General features: G+C 37.2%; 1 protein-coding gene across 2 annotated transcripts in view; it reads left to right on the forward strand.

Moving 5' to 3' along the window:
• BCAT1 (branched chain amino acid transaminase 1) overlaps positions 1-17,824 on the forward strand; it is a 66,324-nt gene extending 48,500 nt beyond the window's left edge. For both annotated transcript variants that reach the window (XM_074902271.1, XM_074902273.1), the window contains 4 exons: positions 1,520-1,605; positions 3,487-3,627; positions 4,773-4,847; positions 10,394-17,824. In XM_074902271.1, the coding sequence (XP_074758372.1) occupies positions 1,520-1,605; positions 3,487-3,627; positions 4,773-4,847; positions 10,394-10,435 (344 nt within the window). In that variant the 3' untranslated portion in view covers positions 10,436-17,824. The remainder of the gene's footprint in view (positions 1-1,519; positions 1,606-3,486; positions 3,628-4,772; positions 4,848-10,393) is intronic.
• Positions 17,825-19,448: the final 1,624 nt, after the last annotated feature.

Below are 19,448 nucleotides of genomic sequence, written 5' to 3' on the forward strand. Positions count from 1 at the left end.
AGATGCACTTAACAATTCCATTTATTTATCCTTCATTTTCCCCATGCCACCCCAGCTCCCAAAGCCCCCTTTTGCAGAGCAAGAGAGAGCCCATGCTGTAGTCAGTACAGAGCTGTGTATGCAGTGGCTGGCACGCAGTGTTTGTGCACAAAATTATCTAGCTGACTGTTGAAAATGGAGTATTATACAGCTGAACTCAACCTGTTCTCTCAGTCCAAGGATGAATACCCTCTTTCTCTCTTCCCAGTTGCAAGTTTTTCACAGGACTTACGGAAACATTTTTAAGACAGCTTCTCCTTTGAGACTGGTTTAAACAGGCCTGAATTCAGTGATGTTTTGTGGGTAGGGATAAGGGAGCATTATAAAACCATGAAGATACATATCTTGTTCGTTTATGTGACTAGGTAAAAATGAATCAAAAGACTTAATGGTTTATGGGTTTAATGAGCAGGATAGTATTCTTATAAGATCATGAAAAATAATGGAATCTCATTGGGAAGAGAAAACGGTTAGAAAAAAAAGAGAAGAGTGTTACTGGAAGACTGTGGATGTCTTCTCAGTGCAAATTTGAGACTGTCTTAAAAGAGCCTGGCTGTCTGAAGGAGACAGTATTCTCTGATAATACAAACCCCTGACTAAACTGTGTGATGGTTTAATGAAAGTGATGGTTTAAAATGAGAAAGACTAATTTGATGCAAAGGTCAGATGGAAGAACAAAGACTACAAACTTCAGTGTTGTAATTTAAGTATTTATCAAGTATGGATTACCATTTATCTACTGTTTCATTAGTTATGTTATGTGATTTATCTAATGTTCTTTTTCAAAAACAAACCAGAAATAGAAGCAAACAAACCAAAGTAGTTGAACAATTTGAAGTGTTGGTGCATTTGGAATTTTATTAGGGCTGCTCTTTTTGTGTAAAAAGAAAACTAGGGGAAAAAAAGGATGTCTAGACTAAGGCAAAAGGTGATCAAGGAAGTCTCCTCTCAAGATGGATTTGGCAAGGTTTCCACTGCTTTGCTTGTTCGCAAATGGGCCTCAAAATTTCTCATCAATGTTTCATATTAATGCTACGATGTAGGTATACTGAACCCTATGTTCCTGAATTAAGTAAAACAGTTCAGGGAAAGTCATGATATGCCCTGGGGTTATTAGGCATGGCTTTCCCTTGTGACTCTATTCTGATTTTGAAGACTGAGCCATTCAGTGGTTCCCAGTAGTGAATCCATAATACACTGAGGAATAAAACCTACTACTAGGCTTTAAGCCATGTATTTATCGATGTATTAAATATGTTTCTTCCCACTGAAGTGTACTCAAAAGGTTACAAACACTCAACAACAACTTATTGGAATTGAATTTGGGTAACCTGTGTTCTTATAGAACTCTGACAAATGTTGCATCTTACTGGGTAGAGAACATTTCTGACATAATTCGACTTCTTTTTAATTTTCTCGTTTGGTGTAGTATCAGTTTCTTTGTTTTTCAACCAGTGTTTCCATTTCTCTTGTTTGACAGAAAATGAATTGGCAACCCCACCTTTAGATGGCATCATCCTTCCAGGAGTGACAAGACAAAGCATTTTGGATCTGGCATGCGACTGGGTAAGTGTTTAGACCTTGGCTGTAATGGTTTCAACTACCGTGTTATAACATTGACAAAAACAAGCATTCCTGGTGCTCAGTATCTTGAAGTTCAACTTATTTGGTCAAATCCCTTAATTTAAATCTGAACTAAGAGTATGCTAATTCATAGATTCCCAACAACATCATCAAAATACCCACACCTGTTACACAGAACAATACCAAGCTTGTTAAAGTAGCTCCATGTAGTATAACATGAAAATTCTCATTAAAACCACTTGTACCAGCAACTTAAAGCAAGGAAGCAAACAATTACTGTGCATGACCACAGCTATACTTCAGTGATCAGCACACTATTTCTCCACTTAGTTCTCCTGGTTCCACCCTTATTTCTTATAACTAGCATGCAGTCTAAAATCCAGCCACAGTCTTGAAGTCATATGTCTTCTTCCAGGTTCCAGTTCTGTAGTGTAGCCATCAAAGTACTTATTTAGACACTTGGGACTACCTTATATCTTGAAATGTAGCAAAATGTTCACTCTGCCTGTACTGTATTCAAAGGTTTTATTGCATTTTGGATAAGACTACAATACAGCTAAAGGCTCATCAAGTCCAGTATCCTGTCTCCTGGTTTGGTCAGGCTTATGTTTAGGGAGGAGTAACAGGAATAACAGAGGTGCATGTTATTCTTTCCCCCTGGTATTAACTCAGCTTTCAACCACCTGTAGTTGGAAGAGTTCCTGAAATACAGTTCACATTTTTATCACTTAAATCTAACCTTCAGTGAAGAGAGCTAGGCATGTATTTCGTGGCGCACATGTGCCACTTTCTGACCCACACTGAACTCTTATGCGTCTTTATTCATATTGGAACTCCCCTAGAGTAGATATACATGCTCACTTCTCAGCACAGACAGATATTCCCAGTTTATAGGGCTTGTCTGTGAGATACCAGACTTTCACCTCAGTCCTCTTGAATAATCAGGTGTCTTCTACTCTCACAAAGGTTGTTCTCTTCTTTCTGACCTCCATTCCCTAACCTAACTGAAATTCTGCTTACATGGTATCCCTGCCTCTTTCTCCAAATACTATCCTCTCCAGACCTAATCATGTTTTCTGCTGTCGTTAAGCATCTCTGTTCCATGTTACAAAGCTTGCATATAAAACAAGGGCTAATCTTTAGTTTGGTCTGATAGGACAATAAAGTCCACATAAATCCATGAAATGAAAATTTCAAAGTTTGATGTTTATTTTTGTTCTTTAAACGCATCCCCTCAATCAGTCACTACGCATTCTTCAACACTTGCAGAACATAAAACACTTCCTATGTTAAGACTATCAAATATGAATTGCTTTACTCGTACCTGCAGTACAGTTAATTTTTGTATGTGACAGCTGTGTGCAGGCTACAGTTGAAATTTCATCAGTGATTAAAGAAATATATCACATCTTATTGTCATTGCAGGTGGAATTAACAGAATGTATTTTGTTTAGCAATTGTCTGAGGGCGGGATGCAAAGCTCTCTTAACATAAATGAGTAATTTTTGTACAAACTCTAGCATGCTAGATACCATGAGTCGTCACATCCTGTGTCTCGTAACTCATGACAAATTCTATTGTATTATTCCCTAATGCGATATTGATATTCTGTACCAAATCAGAGGGAAGTGCCACTTTACCACCAGCACTGTATCTCACAAGCCACTGGCTTCCTTGAAGGTCATTCTTTGGATTAGAATTTATCTTGTGTGATACTGGGAGGTTTGAAAAGATCACAGCCAAAACTTGACTGATAGACTAGGCTAGTAGTTGTAGTAGAAATGTTTCTACACAGAAATAAAAAAAAAAAGAAAACTATTTTTAAACTTCTTACAATTTTTGTGGATGATTCCTCTTGTGCAGGGAGAATTTAAAGTGTCTGAGCGATACATCACCATGAGTGACCTGACAGCTGCCTTGGAAAAAAACAGAGTAAAGGAGATGTTTGGTGCTGGAACTGCTTGTATTGTATGTCCTATCTCTAAAATTTTATATAAGGGCAAGGTAAGAAAATGTCTCTGTTTTTATTTCCCCCCTGCCCCTTTCCTTCTTTCTTCAGAATTTTATCATAATTAATTACGGCTGAAGCAAAACACAAGATAGAAAAGGAGTGCTGCCAGAGGCTCCTGGAAAGATGCACAGTATCAGTATGTTGTTTACCAAGTGAATTATTGCTGTGTTGTCAGAACAGAACTTTGCCTCTCATCTTCTGAGGGTTTTTTAATAGTTAAAATAATAAAATCTCCATTCTTGGGAAAAGGAAAAAGAATTCAAATACAGTTCTGAGCTCCCAGCCTGTTTGAAAATATAGAAAAATACATTCTCGCACATTTCTTTTATTTGAACATATTTTCTAAAGTTTAAGGCACCTGGGAAAGGTGAGGAAAGACTTGCAAGGAACCAAATTTCTGAGCCACTGCATTCTTTTCTTCTCAAGTTCATCTCTTCTTCACCCCTCTTTGCAGGGAATTCAGTTCTAATAGAAGAGCTGTTTCAGGAGTGTACACAGCTGCTTCCACCTACTATACACCCTATGGGAGATTTCTCCTGCACAGGTGGAACTCCACAGGCATTCAGACAGTTAAGCTAATGATGTTATTTAGCCAGCACAAACTTAGTTCAGAAAGCTGGGTTATTGCAGCTGCATTATATGGATGTGCTTTTTTCCATTAAATATAACAATTACAGTAAATGTCTGTTAGGTGATACTTCTTGAATTAATAAAATGGAATAAATGTATTGATATTGTCAGGTGCTAAAATAATAAGACATCAAGGTGCTGAGCGATAAGTACTATAAATGTATCTGTTATGTTTCTACATTATATACTTTGAAATTAAATACTGTATATAGTGTTATTACTCTTGCCTGTACAACATACCTTCCATTTTGGAAAGATCTTTTGGAAGTCTTAGACTAACCTTTGTTTAAAAACAGCATAACAGTTCAACTAATCTTAAGTTTTTGTTGCCTCAGCATGCCTTCCTATAAAAAACTTTACAACAATCCTTGCCTACTTGTAAAGAGGGCTAGAAAGCTTGATAAGTATTTATTTAAATTCTTGGTGACCCTAAGGTATTCATGTGTACAAGAAGCTATTATTTCATGTTGTTCTCTCCATTCCCCCCCCTCCCCCCTTTCAATGTCAGCATTTGCACATTCCAACTATGGAGAATGGACCTCAGTTAGCAACCCGTTTCCTCAATAAGCTGAGTGATATACAGGTAAGGTGCTTCCTCTTCTTTAAGCAGATAAAATAATAAAACGTGAACATTTGAAAACATCAGAAAAAATATTTTTAATAGTGGTGCTTTGGCACCATTATATATTCATACAGATACTTTTGTTTGGTTTGGTTGTTCTATCAATTTATTTTTTTTTCTCTTGAGAAAGCGTGATATGGATGGAGAGTGATGTATTTTTTCCTTGTTCATCTTGGAAGCTGGATGAGAGTTGTAAGATATTACTGTTATCAGTGAAATCCAGTACTGATGTTATAGGTTCCTTTTGAAGGGAAAAAATAACATTATGCAGCATCTTAATAACCACAGTCACAAATGAATATAGGCTAATCACTAAAGAGATGGGTGTAGAAGTAAGCACTCGCTGGGCACAGCCAACTGATCATTTCTGTTTCTCAGCATCTTTCCAATCACATGGTCACTTCTTGTTCTTAAAACAGTTATTTACTCTGTGATTTGCTAAATATCAAAGTCTATTTGGAATCTGTGCTGGACCTCCATGCCTGGGCATAGTAGTCAATACCATTACAGGTAAAGACAATGAGCAGCACGTGATGGCCTTTCTTATTTCAGTTGCCAGTTTTCTTTTCCTTTTTTAGTGTAGTTTACGGTGTGGGGGAATTGGGGATAGGAGTAGGTCTTGACAAATTACAAGACCGTTTATTTAAAATCTGATAGCAGCTGCTTTGCAGTATTGACATGATTTTTTTCAAATCAAGTCTGATGTTTACTGTTCTACATTTGTAGCTTTTGGCTCAAGATGTTCTCAGGTTTGGTACTAAAATTTTTATCTTCCTGCCAGTAAGCCCTGAACTAAGAATCTTCTTGAAAGATTGTGAGATGTACTGTACCACATAACAACTCTATGAATCCCATAAAATTATCAGAACTTTGTAAGGAAGAGTCCTAAAATTGATTTTTCTTCCCATTTTACAGGCCCTTTACTAGTGTGTAGAAATAATCTCACAGAGATTTCTTCTGATGAGACTCCAAACAAAAACTACTCATGAATTGCAGTCTGCTGTCATATGTTGATCCACCTAAAATCCCATGACAAGCAGGTTCACTTATGTAATGTTATTTATTTAGCATTTTGTGCTATATTGCAGTCCAAGTGTAAATCCATTTCTATTCACTGCAAGTTTTTTTCATTGCTTAATTCAGGTAGGGTGAAGCAGTCAGGCAAGGAGTAGTCAGGCTATCTCATATCATTTTGGTAGCTCTTCTGTACTCTTGTTTCTCCACATGTTTTTACCTTTCAAAGCTGCTGGTCTCCAGCACAACGGCTTCCCTGCCGTCCTAAGACTTGTAACTCAAATGGTGCAGCAAGAGCACTTAACTGCTCTCTAGGAGGATAACATGGGATCAGCATCTCTTGTTCTTTAGAATAGTATTGGACATTCTGACTGCAACTCAGGGAGGAAATCAAAATTCCTGATATTCTGGTACCTTTGTGTTGGAGACTGAGCTAACTTTCATGGGGGCAAAAAGAGACACTCACCCATCATGTTTCTGTTTTTTCAGCTGTACCAACTGTAACGGCTTGGGATCTAGGTCTTTCTCTTCAAACAGTAGGACTGATAGCTGAGAAGAAGCATAGGCATCTTTGGTTCTAGATTTTATTATTTACTGAGGGCATTTATTGCTTACTATTCCATGTTCTCAGCTCAGTTACATCTAACATTTTTATCATCTTACTATATGAGGATACACAGTTGCCTTTTTCCAGAATCCCGCTACATACCACAGTTTTATTTCATCTTCCTCATGCCAAGTGCCTGATGCACCTCTCTAAAATAACACTTGGTGTCCATCACTTTGTTTTTGTTTTCATCTGTCCAGATTTATTTATTATACACTTTTCATTGTGATACACACTGATCATTGTTTCCATAGCTCTCTGTTCTGTATTAAAGTATGTCACGTATCTATTTTTAATGTCTAAAAACAGTTGTGTAACTCCTGTGTTATCTTCTGATATCTAGGTGATGATTTTGCAGTATATGTTAGGGCCTTCAACAATTTATAATCAGTTTGAGTCTCCATCGATTCCTTCTAATTGCAGTCATGGAACAGCTCACAGAAAACTTTGAGGCCAGTTCTAGCACCTTGTTGAGTGTTATGTGTAGGAATAGATACTGCCTTAGCAATTTGTGTCATAAGACAAGCAAGTGCCTTCTCCAGAAGAATGGCTTGTGAAATCCAGAATTCTCTTTCAGAAGACAACACTGGAAGATATTTCTTTCTCCCTTGGCCAATAGACAGTGAGTGGATTATTAAGACAAATTTATCCAGCCTGCTCCCTGAGGCTTTTTCCCATGGTCTTCCTGCTCACCCTGCTTTTCCACCCCCAACCAAGGCTCAGGAGGAGGCTGAAAAGGTGTGGATTGCTTCTAACCCTTATCTTTGTTGGACTTTTTTACTTTACAACTACACATACGGACTTTTTTGTCTTTCAGCAATCATATGTTTACATGCCAAGAGTAAATCCATCACTCCTGGAAAGTGCTGGACTACTATGTATATGTTTACTTCTGTGTTTTCTTTCTTCTTTAAAAAACACAGGAGAGTTAGAATACTTCATTAATAGAAACATGATTTTAAAGAAAATGATGACTGCTTCCTCTTTAAGAATCTATCTGTGGTTGAAGGCTGTGTTTCTGTACTTTTTTATCTGTGGAGAGATGAGCTCATATCCAAATAGAGCCCAGGTTGTCACACAGAAAACAATGCTGCAACACACAAAATGGAACATGTAATATTCTTAAAATATCAGGGGAGTCTTCAGGATCTTTCACAAAGATGTTTTATGTATTCTACAGGAAGGGAAAAAAAAAAAGATCTCTTTGCAGTATCATTGGACTACTGTCATATCATTTGGACAGGATGAGGTGGTTATTCCAAAGAACATTCAATTCCTGAAGAATAAAATGCAATGGAAATACAGCCAATCACAACTTTGGTCTCTGTACCGTGCTGTTGCCTGAACTAGGGCAATGTATCCATCTTATGTGGGACAATGGACATTTGTAAAAAAGTAAAAATTCTCAGTACCAACATTGTCCTGCATTTGAAACTGTGACCAAGAGGTGCAAGGCTCCATATCCAATATCATTATACTGATTCCCTTGTGTCTTTTTTAACATTTTCGGATTATCTTCATTACTGTGTTTCCAAGTCTGTTTTCATGCTGCTCATTGTTCTTTTGCAAGTCTTCTGTGTTCAACAGGATTTCTTTTGATTTGAACAGCTGTTCAGTGGAACTAGAGCTAGAGTGTCAAATTAGAAACTCATGGGCAGAACTGATTCCATTTCTCATGCCAGTTGAGAGAGGCAGTAGCAGCAGTGAGATATACATTTCCCTTCCTATCACTGAGTGGAAACCACGATTACTAAAAACTAATAAAGATTTTAGATTAAACAATTTACATTGTATACAGTAATGGTGTGCTTATGAATGAATTAGTCATAGTACACTGTCTTCTATAACCACTTGAGTTAGAAGATTTAGAGATGAGATTTTCTCTGGGAATATGCTCACTGAAATACCACTCAGATATTTTTGTGGGTTTGCATTTCATGCTTTGAGAATAAACAAGCTTTTGCTATGCTCTTTAAAGTGTAGATCAGATGCAACTTGGAAAGGATGGATAGAAGGCAAGATATATTGTTTATACTACATTATATCAAATACATTTAAACACTGCAATCAAGACAGCAGTGAACAGACATTTAGACAAAAACCCTGTCTTTCTCATAGTTGCATAATGTAAATGAGTAGGCCAGTGGAAAACAACCAGGGAAGGAGAGTGTATGTGTTAATTTTGATAAAGCAGGACCTCTGGTGGGGGAAAAGAGGGATGGGATTGACTAGCCTGAGGTCACAAATTCTTTGACAGAATCAGTAAAGGAAGGTAAATCTGGCTTTATTTCTGGAATGAAAACATCTTGATTGTGGTACAGCATCTTCATTCCCCTTTTAATACTGGAAGCAAGTTGAAACCATAGTCAAATGGCAACTCAGACCAACTCTTGCAATTTCTGAAGTCCGTTTCAGAGCATTAGATGATACTACTACCTAAAGCCAGCAAAACTTACAAATAATTCCCTGGCCTTTGTCTGCTTTTGGATTTGGGGGAGGTAGGAGTGCCACCTTTTCTCTGAGAAGCAGTGATATGAAGGTCAAAGACATCTCTTTTTTTCCTCTCTTTGCTTCCATCCTCAGCAAAATTTCCTCACATATGAGGGCAATCCAGTGCTTTGTGGTTAAACTAATGATACATCTGCTTTTCCTTGGATAGAGTTCCCAAGGCAACCATGCTGACATCTGGGAATGTAAGCTGGAAATCCTTTGAATAAGTAAATCATTCAAGGTCAGGTGTAGCACCATACCAGTGCTTAGTCCACCACATTGCAGACTGCAGAACGGTAGCAGCAGAATTAGTAATGAAAAAAAAAAAAAAAAGTAGATGTGATACATATGGAGGTCATTTAGAGACTTTACCTGCTGAAGTAAAGAGTAAAACACAGGCACACTGAGCATCATTCCTTTGTGGATCTAGAAGTGTGTTTTTCTGGTACATCCTCATTTGGAGCTGTTGTCTTTTCCCTGTTTTAATGTCCCTTTATCTCTTTTTCTGCTGATGCAGAACCTAGATTGGAGGAACTTTCCTTTTGTCCTCTCTGGAGAAATTATCAAGTGATCTTTTCAGCCTACATAAAGACACTAAAACCAGTCTTTATTCCTTTGTGAAAAGTGTTTTCGAACTCCCTGAACATGGTACTATAAGGGAAAAGGCTACCAGCTTACATCTGCCACTAGTCTGTCCACCTCTGCTTTACTTACAGACTTGAGCCATATGTGTGGTTTTGGGGCTCACTGGAGCATTGTTTACAGCACTGGTGACAAAGAACTTTAGAACATGGAGCCAGTTTAACAATCAAAAGTACTTCCTTGGGACTGTATCCTCCCCTGGAAAGGATACAGCTCCATGTGGTAGGTTACCTTAATTTCTGCCTGGTGATCCTGTTGGTTTGCATATGGAAAGAGGGTTATGTGGGTTACAATTCTCTCTAATTGTACTCTGTGGTATTTGTGATGGTTTTTGTTTCACATTCAATCAGAATCCTGCAATAAAAAGCCACCTTGAAAATAAAAATAAATACAACCAAATGTGTTTGTTTTTTTGGAGCTTGAGCATACTTACGAATGAATTAGTGAACTGATCTCAGGGAATAATTATATTAAATTGATGGAAGTATCTAGTGAATCAGGACTATTCTGGATCATCTCTAGTGAGTATCAGTATCATCCCTTCCTAGTCTACTTATTGGAAGATGAATAAAGCTTTAAGCTGCCTCTAGGCTTTACTCAAATCAAAGACAGAAATAAAGGCATAAGAAATAATGTAAACTACTATCAGTGTTGTGTATATGAATCTTTATGAGGATAGACCTAAAAAGTTATCATAATTGTACAATGTTACTTTTAACTTTTATTCTTAAACTTCATTTTTGCTTCATTTCAGTATGGAAGAGAAGACAGTGATTGGGCAGTGCTGGTGTCGTGAAGGTGGAAGAGTTCAGACCCTCCAGACACAACAGACATGAATAAAGACAGCTTCTGTGGCCGACTGTATAGCGTAGTTTCTGTGTCAGTTTGATCCCCAGGATGATTGTTTCCACAATCCAGCAAATGTGAACACAATCATTTTGATTTCTACTATAATCTTGTTGGTAGAAGCCTGTCTTCTTGGTAGAGGTGCTAAATGTTCACAATAGAACCTTCCTAATGGTTTTCTTAGTGTCTCCTTGTGTCTTGTGTACAGTCTGAAAACCTGTAAAATGCTCTTCAACTGTTCTTCAGTCTGGTTTGTTTTAACTGCCATCACCAGCAGAGCACATTGTCACATAACACAAAGACCTTGCCTGTTAGCTGGCCATAGGGTTCTATTGCCATTTTTCTGCCTTTTGCTCTGTGTTTGGGAAACAATTAGGTTTAGTCATACGCTCTTTCCTTTCATACTCTCCTTGTATGGGATATTGCTGAGTTTGCATAGCTCTCTAGATCCCCTCATGCACGCTCTGTCAAATAACAGTTCTGTCCTTTAGGCCAAAATTATCTGAGGTGATCTAGCCTGCAAGATGCTCCCTGTTGGCCTATTGCCTTTCCTTCCATGGGGATATGCAGTGGCTGCTTGGGCAATGCATACCTCTAGTAGTTGAATACATCCTTCCGTGTATGATTTATAGGGCTTGGTCATGCCCTGATAATGCAAGAATTACCCTTTGTCTGACCTAGCACAGAGCTGGGCACTGTGGACATAGTGTTGCCTTCCAGGCGAGTGTCTAGAAAATAAGATTAGACAACTGGCTGTGAAAGTTGGACCACTCTTCACAGGAACCAAATCTTTAGACTGAGGAATTTTTTTCGTCATCCAGTCACCTAATTCAGATCAGCAAAATGTTCTTCTTCTCCCCTTCACCACTTGTTGTGAAATGTATCCAGCTTCTGTTGACACATGTACTTTAATAGGGCCTTCCTATTAAGCAACAAGCTATGTTGTCCACAGAAAATATCTAGCACAAGAAGGAAAGAATTTCATTCAAGCCTTGCTTTCCTTTTGATTAAGCACATACTTCTTCATATACTTCTACTCTCTCACATGCAGTCTTGGTACTATTTGGAAGCAATACAGAGCATGTAGCCCATAGTTAGGGAAATAACTTCTGTAAATGTTCACTAACAATCATACTGTAATATTTATTAGCTTTCTTTTTTTGCACACAGCTTTGTCAAACAGCTTTAAGATATCACTTGCCAAAAAGGATGACTATATTATGTATCAATTTTCCAAAGTGCTACTTCACTGTAAAACTGGTGGAACTTTATTGACACTAATGGAGTACTATAAGAAGTAAAAGTGGAATATTTATTGCCATAGTTTTCAATAGAGGTGCACCAGTATTAAGGGAAATATTTAGTGCTTTATTTTTTTTTAAGACTCAACAGTATCTCTCCCATGCTTTGTAAGTCCTTTATAGTTACTGGCACTTGTTAACATAGTTTAAAAAGGCAAAATATAACTTCTAATAGACCATCCATGCCTTACACAACTGCTAAAAGGTAGCTTTATGGCTTTCCTCTTCAATTTTGGTCAGATTTTAAATACAACCCTACTTAGCCATCACTTTCTTTTGCTCCCTCAAATCACAATTTTACTATCTTTCACTGCAATCTAATCTGATCTTTTAATGAAGAACAGTTGAAGGATCTCTCTGATAATGTAACCATTGTTAAAATATGTTGAATTGTTTTCTCTTTAGAATACAACTACAAGCACAAAATGTTGTAGCAATAGTATAGCGTGTCTGCTTTTTTTGGCCATTTGAATCTGTATTGTGTGCTGGTCTTTGTTCAGTATCTTGCTATGTATTATAAGCTGCTGGTAGTCTTTCTTTTTATTTAATTAGATGTGTGAAAAAATTAACATGGGAAAGATGCCAAGATGCAATGTGGGGTAGAGAGTTTTATTCAATGAGACAAGACTAAAGAGTGCCTTTAACTAGAGTGTGGCATGGAGCTCTAAAGACTATGTAATGAGCAACCACATGTGACTTCCTGTTACTGAACTATCTAATCTGCCCCATTATGTTTGTCTTAGCTTTAGCAGCAAAAGGGAAAGCGGAAATATCTAACTTCAGATACATGGCAAAGTGGTTGTATGATAAAATCTCAGGATGTTCATAGCATTGACAGGTACCATGTATCAAAAATCCCCATGAAGGTATCATAAGGACCAGTTAGAAGAATTATTTTACTACAGTGTAAACCTAAAAGTTGTGTAAAACTGTTCTTAAATTGGATGCAAGTAATTTAATGTGAAGAAACCAGGCAATTTCATTTACTGTGGTTTGCATTCTTTCCCGCACTCACCAGAGAGACACCTTTCCTTTTACTGCATGTTTTGAGTTTATGGAGACAAAGATGAAACTGGAATGACCCACAGAAATGCTTTTAGACTTTTCTAGCAGAGAAGAATGAAAACACATAGTGTGTATGTGTTAACCGTTGTCTTTAACATCTTGGTTAATTGCTTTATTCTGTCTATGTCAACTCAAAATTGTGCTTGTTTTTAAATGGTATCCAGGTGAAGAGGTTCTAGATTTTAAAATTTAAAACCTAAATAAGGGAGCTGAGGGGTCAGTATAGTACAGGAAATTCTGCTGACATTGCATGCTGTCCTACCCTGCATTCTGCCACTGCTTTTTTATCCTGTTAACCAAAGGAAAGTAATAATATGTGTAAATAAGAGTGAGTATTTGGTATTGCATTCTCCCTATTTTCGCCTCTAAAATTTAGGAGAGAACTGTGGCATTCCCTGAGCTAATAATAGATTGTAAAAGAACATCTGCACATCTTTTCTCCATGTGCCCTATTTGTTTAATTGCCACAGATTGACATAGAAAGAGTATGTTACATCATAGCTAGGCAATTATCCATTCTTCATCACTTAGTTATGGTTCCGCTAATTGATCATTTAAGACATAATATAGTCTAAAATTAGGAACATTTGAGACTGTTCAAAAAAGATCAACAAATTAATATTGTTGTGTGATATTTGCATAATTGGCTGCTATTATTTAATGTTTAATTGGGTTGATCAAATGAGATTCAGCCTTTCACATGCTTATGTTTTACAAACACTGATACTTTAAAATTATAATAATGAACTCTAATTTTTGTATGTTCTCTCTTCTCTCCTACATTCTTTTGATTATTATTTTCAGTATTGAGCATGTCCTTAATTTTCTGTTTGGTGAGCATGATTCATACATAGGAAAGAAGTCCTTCAAATAAGAAAACTTTTCATGAAACTGGCATTTCATACAAGCTGTTCTGATGCCAAGCATTATGGCTTCAGCAACTGGCATTACTTAACTAGATTCTTAACTGCAATGAGTGCAAATTCGCTCAGAATTTACAGTGACAGACTCTGATGAGAATACTAATAAAGGTTCCTGCTTGGGGTAGATAATTTGTTCAGTCTGTAGCAGTACAAAGCAAACACGATTTTTCTGGGATATAGAAGGGAAGTCTGATAAGACCAAAAGCAAGATAGCGAGAGATATCTCTACCCAGTGAGAGATATCTCTACCCAGCCATTGTTTACCTGTTCAACTATCTAAAGCCAAAAAGCAGTTGTCCTCCACTCCTCCTCTTTCTATGTAAACTGTTGTTCAGGGTTTGCCTAATTCAACAGAGATATCGTTGAGTCTCTCCTGTATACTTAATTTTATACTTATTTTTCCTCAAGCATGAAGAATGGTAATTTGGAAAAACATGATAGTTTAAAGAGTAATTTGGAATGCATGTTATTTGAAATGTTTGCCTAATACATGGTCTTCCAAGGAGGTAGACAGAAAAACAGCTGGGACTGATCTCATAGCTGCCTAATTAGAGGAGGAACCCTCTTGAATTCAGTGGCTTCTCCAGAACAATCTGCATAATCTCAACAGATTGCTTAGTGTGAACTGTCTGTTGATAGTGCCTTGCTGTCAGAATACAGAGATGGTAGCACAGCCTGCCAGACTATGGCACATTGGCTCTCTCTGCATGGGATTCACCCTACTCATGGTGAGTTTTCATGTTCTAGTGACAGGCTCATATACTGCAAAGTGTGCAGGTATAAATGATGGCTGAGCATGCCCTGAGGTGGGCTGTTCCTTGCTGTCTTTGTCTCCCTTCCACACAGATTTGCAGACCCTTTCCCCAGCCTCCTATCATGATGACACTTAGTGTCATATCTAAAAGTGACCATTTAAGCAAATTTTGCATTCTTTGTGCTTTCACAACAGCAATAGTGACAGGGTTTTTTTTTTTAAAAAAAAAAAAAGAAGTGTTTTGTTCATCTTGCAGGTGTTCAGGGATTGGAATTGCACTTTACCACCTGCCAATATAATGCCTGAACAGACTGCCACTGGCTTTGTGACCCTGGAAAAGTTATCTAACCTCTTTGTAAGTGCATAGTAGTAGTACTACCATTTATACCACTTTTCACTCTAATCCAAACTTTTGCATAACAAGTTATTTTACTACAGATCAAATAAGATTTCCAGAAAGCTTTTTAAGCAGCAGGGGAAGATGCTGTGTAAAGTCCATTATTTCAAGGATTGCTTTAGAATAGAAGTATCTTGATTACACAGGAGAAATATGTTATTTGCATGAAAAATACATTTAAGGTTTGCTGTATGAACCCATAAACAAGTAAAATATGTAGTTCAGAATATAAAGTAGCATACAGAAAGATCTTGATAATTCACTTCTACCTCTCAAACAGTACTATCTTATTTAGAAGTGATTCTTGAAGGAAGCATTGTACCCCTCAATGTAGACTCATTAGATTACAACTGTTCTAGTGGTACACGTTGTCACGTAGCACTGAGACAGACTTCCTTATCAGTCGACTACAAATTTTCTAAACTGCAATATTGAGCGATGAGAAGTGTCAGAGAGCTGTGCTTTACTCTATTTTGTCACTATCCTCAACATCTGGAAAAATAATTCATAGGTCCTAAATCATTTAAGCTAATTAACTTCTTAATAAGTATTGGTATTTGCGGTCATAACAGCAAAAGGGAGTATTGCATCAGTGAAAAATACTGTTGTAGCAATCCTGTCCATGTCTTGCTTTAAGTATGATGGTTATTAACGGGAATTCCAGGATATTTTCCCTGACCTTGCAAAATCTGCATACCATCTATATAGTACAGTTGGCAAATATATCCCAACTCCATAAAAAAACCCTAATTTTGCCATTACCTTGAGCTAGAACAGCCAAGTACATTAGGACTTAGTGGGTGTGGTACAATACTGAATTAGAATAGTCAAGCCTTATATGTGGAACAAAATTTTGGAATTATTAGCTCAGATAGAAATAAATCTTGATAAGCACATCCAAATTTACTAAAAATAATGGTGTTTAAATTTGCTACTAATAACAGTATGGCTAGATCCTCGTTCCTCTCTCAATATGAATTTACACTGTTAGTTTATCTTAAAGCTTAATTTATTGAGTCTGATTTTTAACACAATTCTGAATTCTCATGCCCTGCTTTAAAAAAAAGGCTTCTTCATAGGAAGATCTTCAGGAGTATTTAAGATTTTGATATAGAATGTTAAAGTCTTTAAAATATCTGCTGGATAAAGTTAAGGTAGAAAAAGAGAAGACAGCTTTGTGGAAGTAGTTAACTACAGCATTCTAAATGGTTTTCCAACACTGGTCATTTTTTCTTTTTACCAAAGAGGTATGCAGGGAATAGTAGATAAAATAAGAGTAGTGCTTTTATTTTCTAAGCAAGAACTGGGAAAGTTTCTAAGAGCTGGTTCTCTTAATAATGTTAGCTCTTCATAGTACTTGATTCTGGCAGGCTTAGAGCAGTCATTGAAGTGTGAGATGGTGGAGCTCAGAAGTTATCTTAGGTGGTACTATATTGTAAGAACAGATTTTCTTTCATTTTCTGATCAAAGTAATCAAGATGTGAACATGGAATCTTTTAAATTTTGAAGCTTTTATAAAAATTTTGCTTTTCATTCTAGAATTCTGATACAGTATCACTGAACTATTATCTTAAACTATCATGTCTCTGTAGCTTATGAGGAGAAATCAAACGTCTTATTCTTTGTGTAATCATCTTCCTGTATGCCAAAACTCCTCTTCATTGTGATTTGGTCACCACTAGAATTGTGACTTCTTCAGGTGAAATAACAGGGTTTTTTTCTCTACTGTACCCTGCTAGTACACTCTCGAGTTTTTAATAAGTGCATGCAGCAAATGCCAGAGCAAACAGTAAAGTGAAAAGTCTTCTGTTTCCAGAACAGTTACACTAAGGAATGAGAGTAAAATTACCCAAGTCAGTCAAGACAGGTCAGAAGAACATCTTTACCATTCTCATTCAGTCCAAAACAGTCTACCTGGGTATACCAAGTATCTACCAGGATAGTAGATTTCTATTACTATTTAAGAATGCTCGTATTCAGTTGCTTAAACACCTACATCTGTGCCTACATTTTCGTAACTTGGGCCCTAGTATCTTAAGTGAAAACTGAAACACACTGTTATATGTCATGAAACGTAAAATATTAGATTAAAATAAACAGGTAATGCTCCAGATCATCTAAAAGTGAGAAAAGGTTTCCTACAGGTCAGTGGCTTATTCTGTTCCCATAATTTATATTCATTTTCTAATGGCTCAGTAGTTAACTAGAACTGCAAGTAGGAGACAAATATATCGTTAACTCTAGTCCACAGTCAAGATTGTTGACAAAGATTGAATCTGTTCCCTCCATCTTCTGCAGAGATGGCATGGACTCTAGCTTGGCTACTGTAGTAGAGAGTGACTGAATGTAAGAGGTTCTTTGCCATGATGGAGATAAGTTTTATCTGAAGTTTTTTGCAGATAATTTCTGTTGAAGCAGTAAATTGGAAAGACAGATGTCCCAATCCACCTGACCTTCAAGGCATTTAGAAGGGTGCAGTAGTATTTATTGGAATTGTAGCATATAAACAGTGGGAAATTAACAACTTTAAGAGGGAGAAGTAAACACCTCTGAAGGGTCTCTGTTTTCTCAAATGTTAAAGTTAACTGGGTATTTTACAATGATGTGAGCATATAAAAGCACTAAAGGACAGATGTGTGGAAAAATACTGGGTAAACTAAAGGAAACCCTACCTCATTCTTCTCTAAAGGTTTTGTAGAAGCACAATTAAGCGCTCCTAATGGCATTGTTATGTACAGACCATCTGGCACGAAAGAAACACTTTATATTTGTATGTCTATAAATCCTGTAATAACCGTATTTTGCTAGCAGTGGAAACGGTCTATACTATTTGCAGTTTTTCTCATCAGATCTGTAATTATGCAACGTTTCTGTCTCCAATAAAGGAATTTAATGGGCACCTGTTTGTGACATGTTATGAAATCATCACTGTTGAGTACAGCTAACTAAACATAATTATCCCATAGATGGGAACTGTTACAAAATACATTCTTGAAGGCTGGATTAAAAGGAAGAAGTATTACTGAATGAAGTGTGGCATTTAAGAACAGCAAAGCAAGATGTTAAGTGGTGAGAGATAAGCTAACTCTATAGTCAAAATGCAATATTCTGTATTCTGCCTATATTCTGCCTTCTGGCTTCCACTGAAGTCTAAGGATATGACACTCAGAGGAGAGGGAAGAATGAGGCCTTAAAAACGGCAGACATGCATTTACCCTGCCAAGCCTGGAGGCTAAGCCAGTTGTTTCACTTACAGTAAAATGCTGCACAAATCAAGCAGCAAAACTACCTACCTGCTAACCATGTTTTCATGAAACAATTTAAACATGCCAGGACTATGTTGCAGTGATTGAACACAGCCCCCATTCTAAGGGTTTTGGGGTGATGAACTCAAGGAAGAGAAGAAAGCCAGAAAACAACTTTATACTTTTAGCGCTTACTTCACAGGGCAGTTCCGAATAGTCATTACTCTAAAGTATGTCAACCAGTGGGAAGCCCTTTGAAGATGGAAAGCACTGAAAAGTGAGTGTCATTAAAATCTTGACATTTGCCATCTGTAGTAGCTATATTTAGCAAAATACTTGACATATTCCCCCTTTTCAGTACAGGGAATACAGTGATTAAAGGTAGTACTGATCCATGCTGTGGTAAAGTACACATCAGGGTAAAAATTCCATCTGGTTTGGTTCTCAGTGACTTCAGAGAAAGCTGGCATGGGTACAGGACACTTTAAAGAAGCTGTAGACAGGTAAGTACTAAGAGTTGTTAATTACTGCTAGGAGAATGAACCTAACATGTCAGAATTAGACCTTATTCCTGTATTTTGGCATCTCCATTTTCATTCTAAGGGAACCTTTCTTAACTGTAACTGTAGCTTGAGCTTCAGTAAGACAGCTTTCAAAAGCCGCTTATTTCAAGTAGTAATAATTTAAGGACAGATCCCACAAGATGCTGACTGAGCTTCAGAGACAGACCAACCTATGTCTTTTAGCAAAACAAAAAACCCCCTTTTTTCCTCCCTTTTGAAACACCTCAGTAGCTGGCAATACTTCTGTTCACTAAAGCACTTGCAGTATCACCACCAGCACTGTGTTCTTGGAGATGGAGAGTATCAGTTCTGAGGACTCTGATCTGGGATACATAGTCCTGTAAAGTTGATGTGACCAAAAAATCAGTTTTAAAATCATACAGCGGGAGGACAAAGCAGAAGGAAAAAGCTTCATTCTGTACATATAAACAGGGCAAGGAAACAAAGTTGCGGATTCCAATATAGGCAGTCAATATCAGAATTAGAAATGTCCATTTTGAGGGTATATCAACAAAAATGTTGAATTTCAGTTTTTCTTCCTTTCCTTTTGCCCAGTGTTCTGATGTTGTAGCATTACAGTGGTGATTTTAACAGAGCTGCTAAAGAATTACCCTGTTGTCAAGAAGAGCAAAATTTTCCATAGTAGCACCTTTGTTGTTCTGGATGCTGCTTCTCCAGTGAGGAATTTATAACAGAAAATATAAGAATGTGAAAG

Source organism: Athene noctua, chromosome 3, assembly GCF_965140245.1.
Source record: "Athene noctua chromosome 3, bAthNoc1.hap1.1, whole genome shotgun sequence".
Lineage (NCBI taxonomy): Eukaryota > Metazoa > Chordata > Aves > Strigiformes > Strigidae > Athene > Athene noctua.